At 47.3% G+C, this 19,462-nt stretch overlaps 1 protein-coding gene across 1 annotated transcript in view; it reads right to left on the reverse strand.

Moving 5' to 3' along the window:
- Positions 1-19,462, reverse strand: part of GPN1 (GPN-loop GTPase 1) — a 57,287-nt gene that overhangs the window by 13,942 nt on the left and 23,883 nt on the right. Inside the window, exon 10 of the mRNA XM_045010706.1 lies at positions 4,037-4,119. Coding sequence (XP_044866641.1) covers positions 4,037-4,119 — 83 coding nt within the window. The remainder of the gene's footprint in view (positions 1-4,036; positions 4,120-19,462) is intronic.

Here is a 19,462-nt window from a genome sequence, read left to right on the forward strand (position 1 = left end):
GAACAAATGGTGCCTTTTTCAAGGGAGATTTTTTTTTCAAAAAGCATATAGGAATGTTGACCAATACATGGGCTGTCCCTCTTAAGGCAGAAGATGAGAAGCTAAGGACAAATACAAAAACTGCAGCTGTTGCTCACACAAGCAAGTCGGCAGAGACTCAACCCAAAGATGACTGAGGTAAGGCTGCTATGATGAGGGAAACTGCCAGAATTGGTGAGGATGACATTGTATACAGTGTTGGTGTAGCCATGTTGGTCCCGGGATATTAGACAGACAAGATGAGTGAGGTAATATCTTTTATTGGACCAACTTCTGTTGGTGAGAGATACAAGCTTTTGAACTCAATAGAGCTCTTCCTCAGGTCAAGGAAAGGTACTCAAGAGTGTCGCAGCTAAATACAAGGTCAAAGAGATAGTACATATTCTAAGGGCAGGTCTAAACTACTGCTTAAGTTGATATAACTTACGTCGCTCAGGATTTTGAAAAAGCCGCCAGCCCTCTGAACAACGCAAGTTATAGTGACCTAAGCGAGGTCCACAACGGCACTATGTTATCAGGAGATACTCTCCCGCCGACATAGCTTCCGCCTCTCACGGAGGTGGAGTAATTAATGCTCTCCCTTCGGCATAGAGCAGTAGTGATCGATTGGTCGATCCTAGAGAATCTCCCAGTTGATTGCGATCTTTGGCGATGTAACGGAGCTGCTGCTAAGTCAGGTTCCCTGCCTGCCTGACCCGGCCCCGCGCTGCTCCCGGAAGCGGCCAGTGCAGCCCCGTGGGTGAAGGTCTCCCTCCACACACAGCTCCCACCTGGAAGCACCACCCCTGAAGCTCTCATTAGCCAGGAACAGGGAGCTGTGGCCAATGGAAGCTGCAGGGGTGGTGCTTGCAGAGAGGGGCAGCATGCAGAGCCACGTGCCCCCTGTGCCCCACCAGGGACCAGAGGCACGTTGGCCCCTTCCAGGAGCAGCGTGGGGCCAGGGTAGGCAGGGAGCCTGCCTTAGCGTCGTTGCACTGCCAACCAGGAGTTGCCTTAGGTAAGTGCCACCCTGTGGGATGCCGCACCCCAACCCCCAGCCCTGAGCCCCCTCTCAGAGTCAGCATCCCATAACCCCTCCTGAACTCCCTCCTGCACCCCAACCCCCTGCCCTGACCCCCTCTTAGAGCCAGCACTGCACCACCTCCTGCACCCCCCCTCCGAGCCAGCACCCCAACACACTGCCCCAGCCTGGAGCTCCCTCCTGCACCCAAACTCCCTCCCAGAGCCCACACCCCCTCTTGCACCCCAACCCCCTTCCCCAGGCTCAACCCGGAGCCCCCTCTCACACTGTGAAACCCTTGGCCCCAGCCCAGAGCCCGCACCCTCTCCCAAGCCCAAACTCCCTACCTCAGCCCGGTGAAAGTGAGTGAGGGTGAGCGAGAGTGAGCAACTAAGAGAGGGCTGGATAGAGTGAGCGGGGCAGGGCTTTGGGGAAGGGGAAGGGCCTCAGGGAAGGGGCAGGGTAGATCCTGGGTTGCCTTTAAATTCAAAAAGTAATTTTGGGCATAAAAAGGTTGGAGACCACTGGCATAGAACATCTTCACCAGACATGCTAAAGCAGTGCAGCTGCACTGATGATTGGGGGGGGGGGGGGGGGTATATCCCAGAGATTTGAGCATTGACCTGCTAAATCCAGGGTTGTGAGCTCAATCCCCGAGGGGGCCATTTAGGGATTTGGGGATTTAGTTGGGGTTGGTCCTGCTTTGAGCATGGGGTTGGACTAGATACCTCCTGAGGTCCCTTCCAACCCTGATAGTCTATGATTCTCTAAAGTGCTTCTAGTGTAGACTAGCCCTACCATTCAAGGTGAAGTGGCCCATTAACACTGCTGTGGTCATAGGACAAAAAAGGGGGTCCATGGGTTACAGACTGTTGTAATAAGCCATAAATCCAATGTCTTTATTAAGACCATGATTTTTAGTGTCTAACAAACTCATGAATTTAAGCTCCCATACTCATCTTTTGAAACTGATAGGTCAGACATGGAGTGATTGCTTTGTGAAAAGTGTTCACCCACAGGTGATAGGGTGTTTTTGTCTTATGATTTTCCTCAGAGTTCATTTAAGACAGTGATTCTCAAACTTTTGCACTAGTAACCCCTTTCACACAGCAAGCCTCTGAGTGCAACCCCCCTTAAATATACAAAAAAGTGGTTTTAATTTATAATACCATTATAAATGCTGGAGGCAAAGCAGGGTTTGGGGTGGAGGCTCACAGCTCATGACCCCCCATGTAATAACCTCACAACCCCCTGAGGGGTCCCAACCCCCAGTTTGAGAACTCCTGATTTAAGAGCATAGTGATTGTCTGGTTTCACCCACACAGCTGTTATTGGGACATTTACAATGTACTGGATGAGATATACCACATGTTGTGATAGAGATGTGTAGGACCCTTGATCTTGAAAGCTGTATTGGGGGGTGGGGTGTCCTATCGAGTATGGGTTGCAGTTGTTTCATAATACTCCATAGGGGTTCCAGTGTGGGGTGGTAGGTGACAACTAGGGTTAGGAGTAGGGACAAGTATCTCACAGGTTTGCAATTTGGGGGCCTGATTAGAAGGGCTAATTCCTGGCAGCACTCACTAGCCTAGAGTACTTTTTGCATCTGTACCCAGTTAAAAAATTAAAAAAAAAAAAAAGAGAGAGATTTACCTCTCACAGATGCAGGACTTGTTACAGTATCAGAGGGGTAGCCGTGTTAGTCTGGTTCTGTAGAAGCAGCAAAGAATCCTGTGGCACCTTATAGACTAACAGATGTTTTGCAGCATGAGCTTTCGTGGGTGAATACCCACTTCTTCGGATGCAAGACTTGTTACAGTTTTCCAAGACTTTGTCATCTCACGATTACACTACTCTGGCACACTTTACATGGTGCTACACCATGGGATTATTTGGAAGCTAAAGCTATTGCAGAATGCTACTTATTAATTAGGGTTTCACATAGGCAGCACCTCTCACCAGCGATCCATGACCTACAATCTACTCACAGGTGTCAAGTTGAAGTTCCAAGTGTTGAGTTTAACTGTATAAGGCAGGGGTCCCCAACACGGCGCCCGCGGGGGCATCTAAATGCGCCCGTGTGCTGAACGGCGGTGAAGCATCTGCCGAAATGCCGACAAGCGACATCATCGAGGCGCGTCGCCGCCGAAATGCCGCAGAAATTCGGCGGCATTTCGGCGGATGCTCCACTTTCGCCGTGGTCCTTCGTCTGGGGCCCGCCAGACGAAAAGGTTGGGGACCACTGGTATAAGGCAACCAAACAATCTGGCAGTATTCCATGAGGGGAGAAGCACAACTGCAATCTGCAGATATGCCTGACCTGGAGCTTCACCAGTTTAAACAGGAGAGGGCTTGCTGGCAGGATGTTTTCTGTGAAGGTTCTTTGAATTTGCTCACCACTGAGTCTGCCAGAGCCCTGTTGTGTTTGCTTTCAGGGCACAATGCAAACCTAGTCTATCCTGAGGCATCTAAGGAGGAGGTGGGTTGAAGGGGTTATCTGTACTGGTGTTTTCTGAATTTTCTATTGAGCAGTTACCAATTTTGAAATTTATGTCTGGACAGTTTGCGTGTTTGAATGTCTTATTTGTGTACTCTAGCATACACAGGACAAGTGTTTTATAACAAATACTCTAGGTCAGTGGTCCCCAAACCTTTTTGGTTGTTGCCCCTCCTCCCCCCCACACACTCCCAGAGCCATGCTTGGGAGCAAGGAATGGGGCCAGAGTCATAGACAGGAGCGGAGCAGTGGCTGGGCTGAACAGCACTCCCTCACCATCCCCTGTAGGGGCTGGTCTGGGCCCCACCGCACCCTCCTAAACATTCCTCCATATCCCTCTAGGGGGCACACCCCACAGTTCGGGGACCACTGCTCTAGGCCAACTGAGCTGCAAAAGATCAGCACACATTCAAGCAAAGGAACAAGCCCATGAATTGGAAGCTGAGCAGCATTCTTTAGATCAAGGACACTTTCCCTCACACTGAAAATAACCACCTCACCTCTCATATTCATCTACAGCTTCAGAGACTTTCACAAAAAATTCATCCAGTCCTGTACCCAGCACGGCAGAAACACCAACCACCTGCAAAAGAAATGTATGTTCCAGAAACTAAATGAGACAATTCATACAAAGGATTATAAATAACCCTTATGGGAGATGAATTCTAGAGTTACCAATCAAAGACAATGACTAGGGAAATGACCCATTGGGACTGCTATCAATTTAAATTTAATTATAACTACAATCCTTCAAATGATCCAGAACCATCAAGCTGTGTTAACAGCCTACGTTCCTGTCATTGCTACATTCATCATCTCCTTCCTCACTCATTCAGTTTGTTACACTCAGGCCTGGTCTACACTAGGACTTTAAATCGAATTTAGCAGCGTTAATTCGAACTAACCACTCAACCGTCCACACCAGGAAGCCATTTAATTCGAACTAGAGGGCTCTTTAGTTCGAATTTGGTACTCCACCCCGACAGGTGGAGTAACGCTAAATTCGACATGGCTAGCTCGAATTAGGCTAGGTGTGGATGCAAATCGAACTTAGTAGCTCCGGGAGCTATCCCACAGTGCACCACTCTGTTGACGCTCTGGACAGCAGTCCGAGCTTCGATGCTCTGAGCAGCCACACAGGAAACGACCCGGGAAAATTTGAATTCCTTTTCCTTTCTGGACAGTTAGAATCTCATTTCGTGGTTGGACATCGGGGCGAGCTCAGCAGCACCGGCAGCAATGCAGAGCTCTCCAGCAGAGGAGTTCATGTAATCTCTGAATAGAAAGAGGGACCCGGCATAGACTGACCGGGAACTCTTGGATCTGATCGGTGTGTGGGGCGAGGAGTCTGTGCTTTCGGAGCTGCGCTCCAACAAACGGAATGCAAAGACCTACGAGAAGGTCTCCAAAGCCATGATCCAGACAGAGGATACAGCCCTCATGCAACGCATCGCCGCGTGAAAACCAAGGACCCCAGACAAGGCTACCAAAAAATCAAAGCGGCAAACGGACGCTACGGAGCCTGCCACCACTGCCCCACCAGTGACCATGGACTCTGATGATGGGACAGTGTCGACGGACAGTTCCTCGACGATGTTCACGGACGGGGAAGATGAGGAAGTGTTTGTGGAGGACGAGGCAGGCGAGAGCGCTTACAACGCTGGTTTACCCGACAGCCAGGATCTATTCATCACCGTCACGGAGATCCCCTACCAACCCTTCCCGGCCATGAACCCGGATCCTGAATCAGGGGAAGGAGCAGTCGGTAAGTGCTTTAACCATGTTAACTTTTATTCTTAATATAACAGGAATCTGAAGTGTGTGAGAAGGAGGTCTCTCTATATATGGTGATAGAACAGAAATCCTCCTGGGAGATCTCCACGAAACTCTCCTTCCGTTAATCGATAAGCATCAGCAGGAGGTTCCTGGGGAGAGCTGCCTTATTGGGTGCTCCGTGATAGCACCCTTTTCCGCGCGAGGCTTTCATGCGGTATTCAGGGAGCATTGCCTCCCCGAGCACGGCTGCATCGGTCCGTGGTTCGTGATAGATTTCATGCAGCATGCGCTCTCTATCTCCTTCAGTGCCCGTCCTCATGGTGATCTCGCTAGGAGACTCATGCATCTAAGTAGTGGAATTACTGTTATGGTGCGCCTGGTCCAAAGTATTTTTAATAAATCCACGGACAGACGGCATAGCACAGACTCAGCACGCAGCTGCGTGACGAGCGTAACGGAAAGCCAAAGAATATAATGGACGCTCATGGAGGGAGGGGGGAATGAGGACGCAAGGTATCCCACAGTTCCTGCTGTCTCCGAAAAGTATTTGCATTCTTGGATGAGCTCCAAATGCTTCTAGGGTCAAACACAGTGTCTGCGGTGGGTCAGGGCATAGTTCGGCAATTTGCGCACACACCCCACCCACCACCAGAAGTGAAAACAATCCTCTGTTGACTCTTTTACATGTCACCCTATCTTTACTGAATGCTGCAGATAGACGCGATGGTGCAGCACTCAACACCAACATCCTTGCTCCCCCCACGCTATGGATGGCTGATGGTACAAAACGACTGGTATCCGTCCTCATTATCAGCCTATTGGCACATGGGGCAGTGCAAAAGGACTGGTAACCATGCGTACTAGCATCTGTGAGGTCGATCAAGGGCGCCTGGCCCTAATTTTTCATGGTAGATGGTGCAGTATGGCTGGTAACCGTCCTCATCATTGCAACAGGGGGCTGAGCTCCATCAGCCCCCACCCTTCCTGTGTAAAGAAAAGATTGAATTGCCCCTGGACTAGCAGAGGGATGATGGGCTCCTTCATCCACAGTAATTAATGTCCTGCCTGGACTATCATTGCAGCTGGAGGCTTCCTTCCACTCATTTCTCACAAACAAGTCACTGTGTCTTATTCCTGCATTCTTTATTACTTCATCACACAAGTGGTGGGACAATGGTATGGTAGCCCAGGAAGGCTGTGGGAAGGCCGGAATGAACAGGTGGTGTTGTTGCAGGAGCACCCCCTGTGAATAGCATACAGCTCCAAATTTATGCAGGATCGGACACAGAGCAGCTGTGCTATCTGGTTCTATGATACAGTGGTTCTCTAGTACACTTGCCCGTAATCTAGGCAGGACTGATTCTATTTTTAGATACCAAAAAGGAGGGATTGACTCAGGGAGTCATTCCCAATTTTTGCTTTTGCGCCCCCGGCTGCTTGGCCAGGGGCACTTATGACAGCACCAAATGGTGCAGTGCAAAAGGACAGGTAACCATGCCCATCTTATTACCATCTTATTACCAATTTATGGTATGGTAGATGGTACAATATGGCTGGTAACCATCTCTGCTGTCATGCAAAAGCAAAAGCATGCTGCTGTGTAGCGCTGCTGGACCGCCTCTGTCAGCGGCATCTAGTACACATACGGTGACATACACAAAAGGCAAAACAGTGTCCATGGTTGCCACGCTATGGCGTATGCCAGGGCAATTCTGGGAAAACGGGCTTGAAATGATTGTCTGCCGTTGCTTTCCCGGAGGAAGGAATGACTGGCGACATTTACCCAGAATCCACCGCGAAAATGATTTCTGCCCCAGCAGGCACAGGGGTCTCAACCCAGAATTCACAGAGACAGCCTAGACTCAGTTAATTGTTCGCAAAAATGTATCTTTGCAAGGAATTCACTCCGTTTCCCATCTCACAGCTTCCACTGTCTCCAGACCTGCCACAGCATCCCCCTCGCAGAGGCTGGCAAAGATTAGGCGGAGAAAGAAAAAGACAAGGGACAAGATGTTCGATGAACGTAGGGGCTGCTACTTAGCCGAGGCGGACCAGCAGAGCCAGTGGAGGGAGACCGTCTCTCTGTACCAGCGCTCACACAGCGAACGGGAGGAGAGGTGGCGTGAGGAAGACAAGCAGGCGACTCAAACAATGTTTGGACTAGTGAGGGAGCAAACAGACACGCTCAGGCGCCTTGTGGATGTTCTGCAGGACCGCAGGAGGACAGAGCCCCCCTGCAGTGTATCTGCAACCGCCCTCCCCCGCCACAAAGTCCCATACCCCCCTCACCCAAAATAACCAGAAGGAGGGGCGCCAGAGGCCGTGTAAACTGTCACTGCACCCCAGCAGAGTGCTCAAGTACCCAAAAGCTCTGATACCCTACATTTGCAGAAGTCGTTCCCTTCCGGACTCACACAAGTCCCAATCCCAGTTCCATCCCCTAAGTGTCTACTTAAGTAATAAAAATACTTTGCTGTTAATTACTGTTTCCGTCATGTTTTTTCAAAGAAGACTGTGTTTGAATGGGGGGCGTGGGGAAGGGGGTTGTTAATTGCATAGGACAGTCACCTTTCCCAGGGTACAGACACGGGGGCAGGATCAGCAGCGGGTCACACACACAGTGCAGTCAGTAGGCACCATGGTCGGTATGGGAGGTGGTTTCCAGATTCTGTGTGGGCGGGGGGGATGTGACTTTGTAGCGGGGGAGGGCGGTTACAGATCTTATACAGCGGTCCTTGTCCTGGACCGCTGAGTCACGCAGCAGAGGAATCTGTATCCGTACTCCTCCGCCACAAGGTCACATATCCCCCTGCACACAGAATTCGAAAAAGAGGGATGGCAGGCTCCGTTGAAAGAAGCATTCCGGCACTGCGGACCGCTCTAGGAGCAGGAGCCTGTCATTCGTTGAGTTTAGAGGCGGTCTTTACATCACCGCACACCCTACCTAGCACAGTCTGCCTCCCAGTTTCAACCCTTTAACGCAAAGTCATGAATAAAGAAACCTTTCTTCAGTAACAATGGGACATGTATTTTATTTTTACACGTGTGTTGGAAGTGGGGGAAACGGGGTGAACGGGGTATGTAACCGAAGAGGAGAGTCAACAGTCAGTGGGTAAAGAAACAGGGGCAGGTTCAGCTTCTCTGTAAAGAAACTGAACAGTCACAGGTCACGCTGCTCGCTGGTATTTGAAGAGTTCCTTGTCGCTGTCCCAGGCGCCTGTATAGGGCTTCATGAGCAAGTGCATTAGCGGGCAGGCTGGGTCCCCGAGGATGACTTTAGGAATCTGCTCATCCACAACAGTTATTTCGTGGTCCGGGAAGAAACTACCTTCCTGCAGGCGTCTGAGCAGCCCACAGTTCCTGAAAACACACGCATCATGAACCTTGCCCGGCCACCCGACGTTGATGTTTGCAAAACGTCCCCTATGGTCCCCCAGTGCTTGCAGCACCATTGTAAAGTAGCCCAATTTCTCATCAGCTGACTGTGGAAGAGGTGGACGATAAAGTGCGAGGAGGAGAAAACGGCGATGATCGCAGCGGGCTCCATGCTTGCAGTGCTGTGGCGTCCGCGCTGTCACTGACCAGAAACGTGCACGAACAGATTGCCCGCAGGCGCTTTCAAGGAGGGAGGGAGGGAGGTTGTGATTGACGGTTCAATGACGACACTTACCCAAAACCACCCTCGACACATTTCTCCCCCCAGCAGGCATTGGGGGCTCTACCCAGCATTCCAATGGGCAGCGGGGACTGCGGGAACTGTGGGATAGCTTCCCACAGTGCACCGCTTCCAAAGTCGACGCTGGCCCCGTGAATGTGGACTCAGAAATTCGAATTAGTGTATTTAGTATGGATACACAAATTCGACTTCATAAGGTCGAATCCACAAATTCGAACTAAGTTGATTCGAAATAGTCTTGTAGTGTAGACAAGGCCTCACTTATTTTGTCTTGTCTTTAGACTAAGTTCTTTGGGGGCAAAGACTGGCTCCTTCCTATACATGTGTGTAGTGCCTGGCACAACAGGGCTCCAGTCCTCATTGGGGCTTTTAAGCACTGCCACAGCATAAATAAAGACAATGCGACACTGAGAATATAGTATCTTTACATTCATAATGTTCAGCTGAATCCTAGTAAAAAAACATGGGCAACACAATCCAATGCATGAAAATAATGAATTCCTTGTATATAGTAGAGAAGATGGGCAAGTGCAGGGGAAAAAATATCAAGGCTGTTTTCTAATTAAAGAAAAGATGGGTTATCGTGGGGCATAGAGCAACCCTCTCATTCTGGGACAGAAACTAAAAACTCATCTTTTAAACATATATGTTATGGGCTCCTAGAGGGATACTGAGGCAAATGCATACATTCCTAAGGCCAGAAGGGAACCTTGTATTTATACAGGTAAGACTAGTACTATTGGTGTCTCTTCTTCTTTCTGTTTTCCCAGCTAGCTGGAGTTGAGTCGCTGGATCAGTCTGTGACAGGATTGCCAGTCCAATGCTCAATCCATACCCACTTTGTGAGCCTATACACAATCTATCCAAAATTTTCTCGGGGGTCCTCTTATTCTCTGCCTATGAACTCTAGTTTCAAACATCTCCCTAACAGGATTCTCTTCATTCATCCTTCGTACATGCCCAAACATCTCAGCTCCAACAACACAGATCTTGGTCTCACTCCTGAGAACTTCATTCCACATGAGATCCAGCAATGTCACTCCTTCAATGCCTTCAAACATGTCACTTCAATAGCTCCAAGTCTTCTCAAGTGCCTCTCTTTGGTCACCCACGTCTTTGATCTGTACAGAAGAGCTGATTTTACCATGGTTTGTGTAGTTGTCCCTTAAGTTGCAAGGACATCCATTTATCATAAAACACTACACTTCCGCTGCACCAGACTTCTCCTGCACTCAACAGCCTTGCCTGTAGTTCTCGGTTGATTTTGCTATTTGCCGTTAATCAGCCCAAAAGAAACTTACACGCAGAAGCCTGAGTTAGGTGCTGGCTCTCAATGTTGGTATTCGTCTATCTTGGTTCCACCCAAGCCACCCACACGATTTTAGTCTTTGCTTTACTCATTCTGAGGTTACAATTTGTTAGTTCCCTGTTCCAGGCATCAGTTGCTTGGACCAAATCTTCCTCAGCAGTGGGCATTAGAGCAATATTGTCTACACAGATCAACTTAGTAAAATATTCCATTTTTTATTTTCTTGATGAAATTCATCACAATTATGAATAGTGAGGGACTAAGCATTGACCCCTGGTGGAGCCTACCTTGCACCTCAATACCCTCTGTAAAAGCAGCAAAGAGTCCTGTGGCACCTTATAGACTAACAGACGTTTTGGAGCATGAGCTTTCGTGGGTGAATACCCACTTCGTCGGATCACCCACGAAAGCTCATGCTCCAAAACATCTGTTAGTCTATAAGGTGCCACAGGACTCTTTGCTGCTTTTACAGATCCAGACTAACAAGGCTACCCCTCTGATACTCAATACCCTCTGTTACACCAAAGGGCATCCACACTTTAGTCATGGAACTGTCTATTGGTCTCTCCTGGCCTCAAAATCTATGCAGAAAGTTACCATTCAGAGTTTAGGTCTTGTATTATAAAGCAGCTCAGTACAATTAATTATTTAGCATGATAAGTATGCATAGCACTATTTTAATGATTTATATGATGCCATGATTTGCCAGATGCTTAACACAATTAAAATTGACAAGGGGGAAGAAACACAAGCCAGAATAGGGAATAAAGAATATTTAGATAAATCAGAATGAAATTCACCCTAAGGTACTTAAGAAAATAGCTGAAGCAATCTTGGACCCTTTGCCGATTACATTCAGGAACTCATGGAGGACGGGTGATGCCCTGCAGGGCTGGAGAAGGGCAAACATAGTATCCATCTTTAAAAAGAGAACCCAGGGAATTATTGACCAGTCAGCCTGACCTCAACATCTGGAAAATACTGGAACAAATGATTAAACAATCAATTTTTAAGCACCTAAAGGACAATAGGGTAATAAGAAATACCCAGCATGGATAGTCAAGAGCAAATCATGCCAAGCCAATTTAATTTCCTTCTTTGACAAGGTTACTGGCCTAGTAGAAAGAGGGGAAGCATTAGGTGTAATATATCTTGCTTTTAGTAGGCTTTTGACATAGACCCTATAGTAAGATGAGGCCCTGTCATAGGTCTCACCCCCACTTGGAGCTGTTGGGTTCCAATGTGGGGACCTGCCTTAGTTTCCCTCTAAACTAAAATCCTAGTTTAGATCTACTACGCTGCCACCAGTCAGATTCAAGTGTCTGACACACTGCCTGTTCCCCCAACTTTCCCTGGGGAACACAGATTCAATGTCCCTGAATCTCTACACACAGGGAAGCAGCCCACTTCCCCCCTCCCTCTCTCCTAGCCACTCTGGAGAGATATACACCGAGTCAAATCCTTGACTCAACACAAAGAGGGACTTACCTCCCCCTCCCCTTCCCTAGTCCTGGAAAGAGATACCTGATTCAAACTGCTTGAATCAAACCCAGGAGGAACTCTCTCTTCCCCCCTCCCCTTCCCCTGAATTTCCGCAAGAGAAGGAATTAACCAAGTCCAAAGAAAAGAATTTATTAAAGAATAAAAAGAAAAGTCACTCTCTGTAACCAAATGAAACAATACAGGGTCTAAACTTATCAATCTCTGGAGATAATTCCTCCTCCTTTCTTTCTCAGTAAAAGCAATCACAGTACAGACTTAAAGAAATTCTATAGCAAACCACAGAATTGCAAATACAGAAGTAAAAGTATAAGAATACTAGTTCCTTGCTAATACTCACTAGCTTGAATAGAAGAATTTGTTGCAGAAACCTGGGAGGACTTGATTAAGATGTCTGGACTCTCTTAATACCCAAGAGAGACTCTAAGAAAACAAAGAACAGAAAAAAAAAACCTCCACAGGGATTTGAAAATATCTTGTCCCTGATTGGTCCTCTGGTCAGGTGTCCACAGGTACTGCTTGTTAACCCTTTACAGGTAGACAAATACCTTAACCCTTAACTACCTGTTTATGACAGGCCCTGAGACATAAACCCTTGGTATCAGAGGCCCGGTATGAGGCCTGAGGCCTGAACTGAAGTAATGGTCAAGACTTTGCTAACATAAAGTAAAGTTAAGCTGTGAGCCAGAGGCAGGCCCTGCTCACAAAGTTGGCAAGAAGGCGGCTGCTAAAAGCACGTATACACATATAAGCACTAATAAGATGAACGTGTGCCAGGATGGCACCAGAACATCCCGGTATGAACACACTCCTCAGAGATAACAAGGAATAAGCAGACCCATCCTAAAGACAGGGTCAGAAGGACAATATGAGGGATAGACTTGTTTATTTGAACCAACCTGTACCAGGGGAGAGGCAGCACGCTAATGCGTAGAGGGGTTGTACCTCAATATGTCAGGAGTGATGTGTAACCTGTTTGTACCTGTGTATAAGAATGCACCCTGAGTGGATGTCTTGGTCTGGCCTAGGGGGCAGTGGCAAATCCCGCTACTGAGTAAGCTGGTCCATCGTCAGGGAGCACATACATACTAGCAGAACTGTAGACATCTGATCCGGGGAGGCAAAGACTGTGTTTCATTTTGAAATAAACCTGGCTGGGTGCCTTCGTACCTTATTAGAGTCTGTGGTCATTTGGGGTTTTTTCGGGGTCTACTGTGTCAGCTATCTGCACAGAGCTGGGGCAGCACACAGAGGGAACACACGCACGCAGACAACTGTTATAATTGAACAGAGCAGAGCACCACACCAGTGACATCTGACAACATTCCTACTTGACATTATGATATACAAACCAGGGAAATGTAGTCTAGATGAAATTACTATAAAGTGGCTTTACTGTCAAAGAGTGGGCATATCTAGTGGGGTCCCGCAGGGGTCAGCCCTGGGTCTAGGTACTATTCATATTTTCATTAATAATTTGCATAATGGAGTGGAGAGCATACTTATAAAATGTGTGGATGACACCAAACTGGGATGGGTTGCAAGCACTTTGGAGGACAGGATTAAACATAAGAACAGCCATATTGGGTCAGACCAAAGGTCCATCTAGCCCAGTATCCTGTCTTCCATCCTGACAGTGGCCAATGCCAGTTGCCCCAGAGGGAATGGACAGAACAGGGAATCATCAAGCGATCCATCCCCGTCACCCATTCCCAGCTTCTGGCAGAGGCTAAGGACACCATCCCTGCCCATCCTGGCTAACAGCCATTGATGGACCTATCCTCCATGAATTTATCTAGTTCTTTTTTGAACCCTGTGAGTCTTGGCCTACACAACATCCCCTGGCAAAGAGTTCCACCGGATAACTGTGTTGTGTGAAGAAATACTTCCTTTTGTTTGTTTTAAACCTGCTGCCTATTAATTTCATTTGGTGACCTCTAGTTCTTGTGAGTAAATAACACTTCTTTATTTACCTTCTCCACACCAATCATGATTTTATAAACCTCTATTATATCCCCCCATAGTCGTCTATTTTCCAAGCTGAAAAGTCACAATCTTATTAATCTCTCCTCATACAGAAGCTGTTCCATACCCCTAATCAGTTTGGTTGCCCTTCTCTGTACCTTTTCCAAGTCCAATATATCTTTTTTGAGATGGGGTAACGACATCTGCAAATCATTTATGAATATGCTGAATAGGACTGGTCCCAGTACAGACCCCCTGGAGACATCACTATTTACCTCTCTCCCTGACTATTTATTCCTACCCTTTGTTTCCTAATACATAAGAATGGCCATATGGGTACGATCATATGGTCCACCGAGTCCAGTATCTTGTCTTCTGGCAGCAACCAATGCCAGATGCTTCAAAGGGAAAGAACAAAACAGGGTAATCAAGTGATCCATCCCGTGTCTGGCATTCAGAGACTTAGGGACACCCAAGGCAGGGATTGAATCCCTGACCATCTTGGCTAATAGCCATTGATGGACCTATTCTCCATGAATTTATCTAATTCTTGTTTTAATCCAGTTATATTTTTGGCCTTCACAACGTCCCCAGGCAATGCGTTCCACAGGTTGACTGTGCATTGTGTGAAGTAGTACCTCCTTTTGTTTGTTTTAAACCTGCCACCTATTAATTTAATTGAGTGAGCTCTGGTTGTTGAGTTATGTGATTGGTAAACCACACTTCCCTATTAACTCTGTCCACACCATTCATGGTTTTATAGACCTCTATCACATTCCCCCCCAAGTAGTCTCTTTTCCAAGCTAAATAGTACCAATCTTTTTAATCTCTCCTCATAGGGAAGATGTTCCATATCCTTAATCATTTTTGTTGATCTTTCTGTTCTTTTTCCAAAATCTCTCTTTTGAGATGGGGCGACCAGAACTTCACACAGTATTCAAGGTGTGGGAGTACCATTAAGATGGAGAGTTTGTCTTATTTCCTCTTTCCTAATGGTTCTTAACACTGTTAGCTTTTTTGACTGCCACAGCACATTGAACAGATGTTTTCAGAGAACTACTTGCTATGGCTCTCAGATCTCTTTCCTGAGTGCTAAAAGCTAATTTAGACCCCATCATTTTGTATGTACAGTTGGGATTATGGCTTTTTATTTTATATATAAATATAATTTCATTTGCCATTTTGTGAACCAGTTTTGTGAAATCCTTTGTAACCCTTCGCAGTCTGTGTTGGACTTAACTATCTCGAGCAATTTTGTATCTGCAAACTTTGCCACTTCACTGTTTACCCCTCTTTCCAGATAATCTGCGAACATGTTGATCAGCACAGGTCCCAGTACAGATCGCTGGGGGGACACTTACTTACCTCTCTCCATTCTGAAAACTGTCCCAGATTGAGGTGTCATTAGAGGAGGTTTTGGAACAAATTGATAAATTAAACAGTAATAAATCACCAGGACCAGATGACATTCACTCAATGGTTCTGAAGGAACTCTAATCTGAAACTGAAGAACTACTAACTGTGGTATATAACCTCTCACTTAAATCAGCTTCTGTACTAGATGACTGGCAGATAGCTAATGTGATGCCAATTAAAATTCAAAGTGATCTTGACAAATTAGAGAACTGGTCTGAATTTAACAAGATTAAATTCAGTAAAGACAAGTGCAAAGTACTACACTTAAAAAGGAAAAAATCAAATGCACAACTACAAAATAGAGAATAACTGCAAGGTGGTAGTACTGCTGAAAAGGATCTGGGTGTTACAGTGGATGGCAAACTGAATATGAGCCAACAAAGACCAATATTCTGGGATGTATTAACAGGGATGTCATATGTGAGACATGGAAGGCCACTGTTCCGCTCTATATGGTACTGGTGAGCCCTCGGCAGGAGTACTGTGTCCAGTTCTGGGTGCCACACTATGAAAATTGTGGACAAATCAGAGGGAGTGCAGAAGAGAACAAGAAAAATTATAAAAGGTTCAGAAAGCCTGACCTATGAGGAAGAGTTAAAAAACTGGGCCTTTTTAGTCAGTAGAAGGGAAGAGGGGCCTGATGATAGTCTTTAAATGCATTAAGGGCTGTTACAAAGAAGATAATTATCAACTGATCTCCATGTCCACTGAAGGTAGGACAGGAATTGTCTTAATCTGGAACAAGGGAGATTTAGGTTAGATATTAAGAAAAACTTTCTAACTATAAAGTTAGTTACGTTGTGGAATAGGTTACTAAGGGAGGTTGTGGAATTTTCATTACTGGAGATTTTTTATGAACAGGTTGGATAAATAGCTGTCAAGGACAATCTAGGTTTAACTGATCCCGACTCAGAACAGGGAAGTAGGGTGGACTAGATAACCTCTTGGGCTCCCTTTCAGTCCTACATTTCTATGATTCAAGGGGCTTTAAAAACAAAGAAGACATAGTCCCTGCTCTGACCTAAACAGCCTTTTTTTTTTAAATCTAAGGCTTATCATAATTTGGGGTGCTGCATGGAGTGGAGAAGTGAATCGGAAAGGGGGATGGTGCGAATGAAAGGGCAAGCAGAAGGAATGATGAGACAACTGAGCAGGAGCACAAGGTTATAGACAGGACAGATAACAAGGTCCCTGTCCTGAGGAGCTTACAGATAACAATGGAAAACAAAGCATCCCAGAGCTTTCTAGAAAGGGAGGATAGGCCAGGGGCTAGCCTGGAACTTGGGAAACTGGGGTTCAATTCTGTGGTCTGCTACAGACTTACTGTGTGACCTTGGGCAAGTCATTTAGACCCCGTGCACCATTTCCCTGGATAGAAATACAAGACATGGCCTGTCATGACCCTGATCACTTTGTTTATATGTTGTGCCATCTCATCTAATTTTGGTCTTGAGATTACAAGGCTTTTGGAGCAGGGGCAGTGTCTTCCTCTGTCTGTGTAGCACAATGCAGCCCAGACCGTGGGCCTTTTGATGCTACCATAATACAAATAACAAACATCCAGGGTATGCAGTAATTTTTATAAAGTACAAGAACATTTGCAATATAATCAAGGCCTAAAGTATGTGGTAAAACCCACCTGATTTCTGTGGTTCTCTAGTGATACAGACCAGAAAATCTGAGACACTCATTTGTTTACATACAAAACAGCAGAATTTTATTGAATTAGGTATGAAAACAAATCATGCAATCAGCAGAGTATATTTGTAAGTCATGCTCTGGCCAAAGGATCCATGCAGGACACTGGTTTAAGACATGGGAAAACTGGGTTCAATTCCCTTCTCCACCACAGACTTCCTGTATGACCTTGGGAAAGTTACTTAGCCTCTCTCTGTTTCAGTTCTCCATCTGTAAAATGGGGATAGCACCCCTCCCTAAACAACAGGTGTGTAGTAAGATGAGGCCCTGAAACAAACTCTTGTGTCAGAGGTCCAGTCTGAGGCCTGAAGCCTGAACCAAAGTACTTCCAGCCATTGCTAAGCAAAAGCTGGGCTGTGAGCCAGGGGCAGGCCCCACTCACAGAAGTTGGCAAGAAGAGGGCTGCTAGAAGCAGGTGCATCCACATATAAGTGCTAATAAGAGGAACTTGTGCCAAGATAGCATCAGAACACTCCACAGAGATAACAAGGAACAGGCAGGTGCATATTAAAGACAGGGTTAAAAAGACAACATGATGGATAGATTTGTTTGAACCGACATGATCAAAGAGGGAGACAGACCCCAATGAGTCAAGGGGCTGTACTTCAATATGTCAGTAGGGATGAGTAATCTGTCCTGTAACTGTATAAAAGTAGGTCCCGGAGTGCGCATCTTTGTCCAGCCTAGGGGGGAGTAGAAAGTCCCACCACTGACTGAGCCGGTCCATTGCCAAGGGGCACAAATTCGTAGTATGTCCTGTAGAGTCTATAGGAAACTACTACCGTGCTTCGTTTGACAATGGTCTTTGGGGGTTCTCTCAGGGTTTGCTGTATCAGCTATCTGTGCAGAACTGGGGCAGCACACAGAGGGAACATGCACGCAGCTGACTGTTATCATCGAACAAGAGCAGAGCACCACACCGGTAGCTACTGACAACAAGATGTTGTGAGGACAACTTCATTAAAGATTAGGAAGCACTTTGGGATATACTGATGACAAGTGCTATATAAGAAATAACATTATTGATTCAGCAGCTGGTGTTATTTATTTTGATATTGAATTCAGCGTTGTTGTCCACACATTTTCAGATGTCAACATGTGTAGATTTGCGTACTGACAACGCCTAACTGCATCACAGAACTCTCAGGGAGGAAAGCAGAAGGGTTTTTACAGCTACATAGTGGGAGCAGGCTGCTGATACTTTTAGCAGCTAGGGAGACAGAGGAAGCCATTTGGAATTATGGAATAAACTCATTAGCTGGATGTTTCTACTAAAATTATCAGTGAAACACTTGAGTTGACATTTTAAATTATGTCTCAAAGTCACCATCGTGTTACGATGAATGGGGCAGTTCACACAGAGCTAATGTTTCAGGAAGAAAATACAGCAACAGCTTACACTCTGTCCACTTAATCATTATCATCTGTAGCTTTACCACCATGCCTAGGTGCCAGGACCTGATCGTGCTGGATGCTAAACAGCAGAGGTCAGCAACCTTTCAGACGTGGTGTGCCGAGTCTTCATTTATTCACTCTAATTTAAGGTTTCGCGTGCCGGTAATACATTTTAACGTTTTTAGAAGGTCTCTCTATCTAAGTCTATAAACTATTGTTGTATGTAAAGTAAACAAGTTTTTAAAAATGTTTAAGAAGCTTCATTTAAAATTAAATTAAAATGCAGATCTTATCAGTTTAGTGCAGTGGTTCTTAACCTGGGGTGCACACACCCCCTGGGGCAGGGCCGGTACAAGGATATTTTATGCCCTAGGTGAAACTTCTACCTTGCTCTGCCCTCCCCCCGCCCCCCATCGGTTCACTGAAGGGCAAATCCCAATGAGCCTTTATAGACCCCAGGGGCCAGCCATGCCCAGGGGCTGCTCCCCAGACCAGGTTCCCCTCTCCCCACCCCCTGAACTCCCCTGGAGGGTGCACAGCGTCCCCCTGCCCGCGAGCCCTCCCCACCCAACCCCAGTGGCCCCTGTCCCGAGTCCACTCACTGGCTTTGCCGGGCTTGGGCCGCTGCAGCAGCTCAGCAGGGAGCAGCTGCATTCCGGAGGCATCAGAGCCAGAGTGTCCCGCTTGCAGCAGCAGCAAGCCCCAGCCATGGAGGAGGCAGCACGGTGCAGGGGGACAGCAGCCCTGCAAAGGCGGCAGTGCTGCTAGCAGGGAGCAGCTGTGCCCCGCCCCCCCCCCCCGCCCAGGCTGTGGTCCAGTGCCCCCCCAGGGGCTCCTGCAGGCTGCAGTGGATGTATGCAGGCGCCAGCCCCTATGCGCCCCCCCCGGCTCCCCCACTGCCTAGGGTTACCATATTTCAACAATCAAAAAAGAGGGGCGAGCCCTGCCCTAGCCCCGCCCCCATCCACTCCCTCCCACTTCCCACCCCGATTGCCCCGGTCAGAACCCCCAACCCCCCCTGCTCCTTGTCCCCTGACTGCCCCCTCCTGAGACCCCCCCACCCTAACTGCCCCCCTAGGACACTGCCCACTACCTGTTCCCTGACTGCCCCAACCCTTATCCACACCCCTACCCCCAGACAGACCCCTGGGACTCCTGACCCATACAACCCTCCCCCTCCCAGGAGCCGCA

The sequence above is a fragment of the Mauremys mutica genome, chromosome 3 (assembly GCF_020497125.1).
Source record: "Mauremys mutica isolate MM-2020 ecotype Southern chromosome 3, ASM2049712v1, whole genome shotgun sequence".
NCBI classification, from domain to species: domain Eukaryota; kingdom Metazoa; phylum Chordata; order Testudines; family Geoemydidae; genus Mauremys; species Mauremys mutica.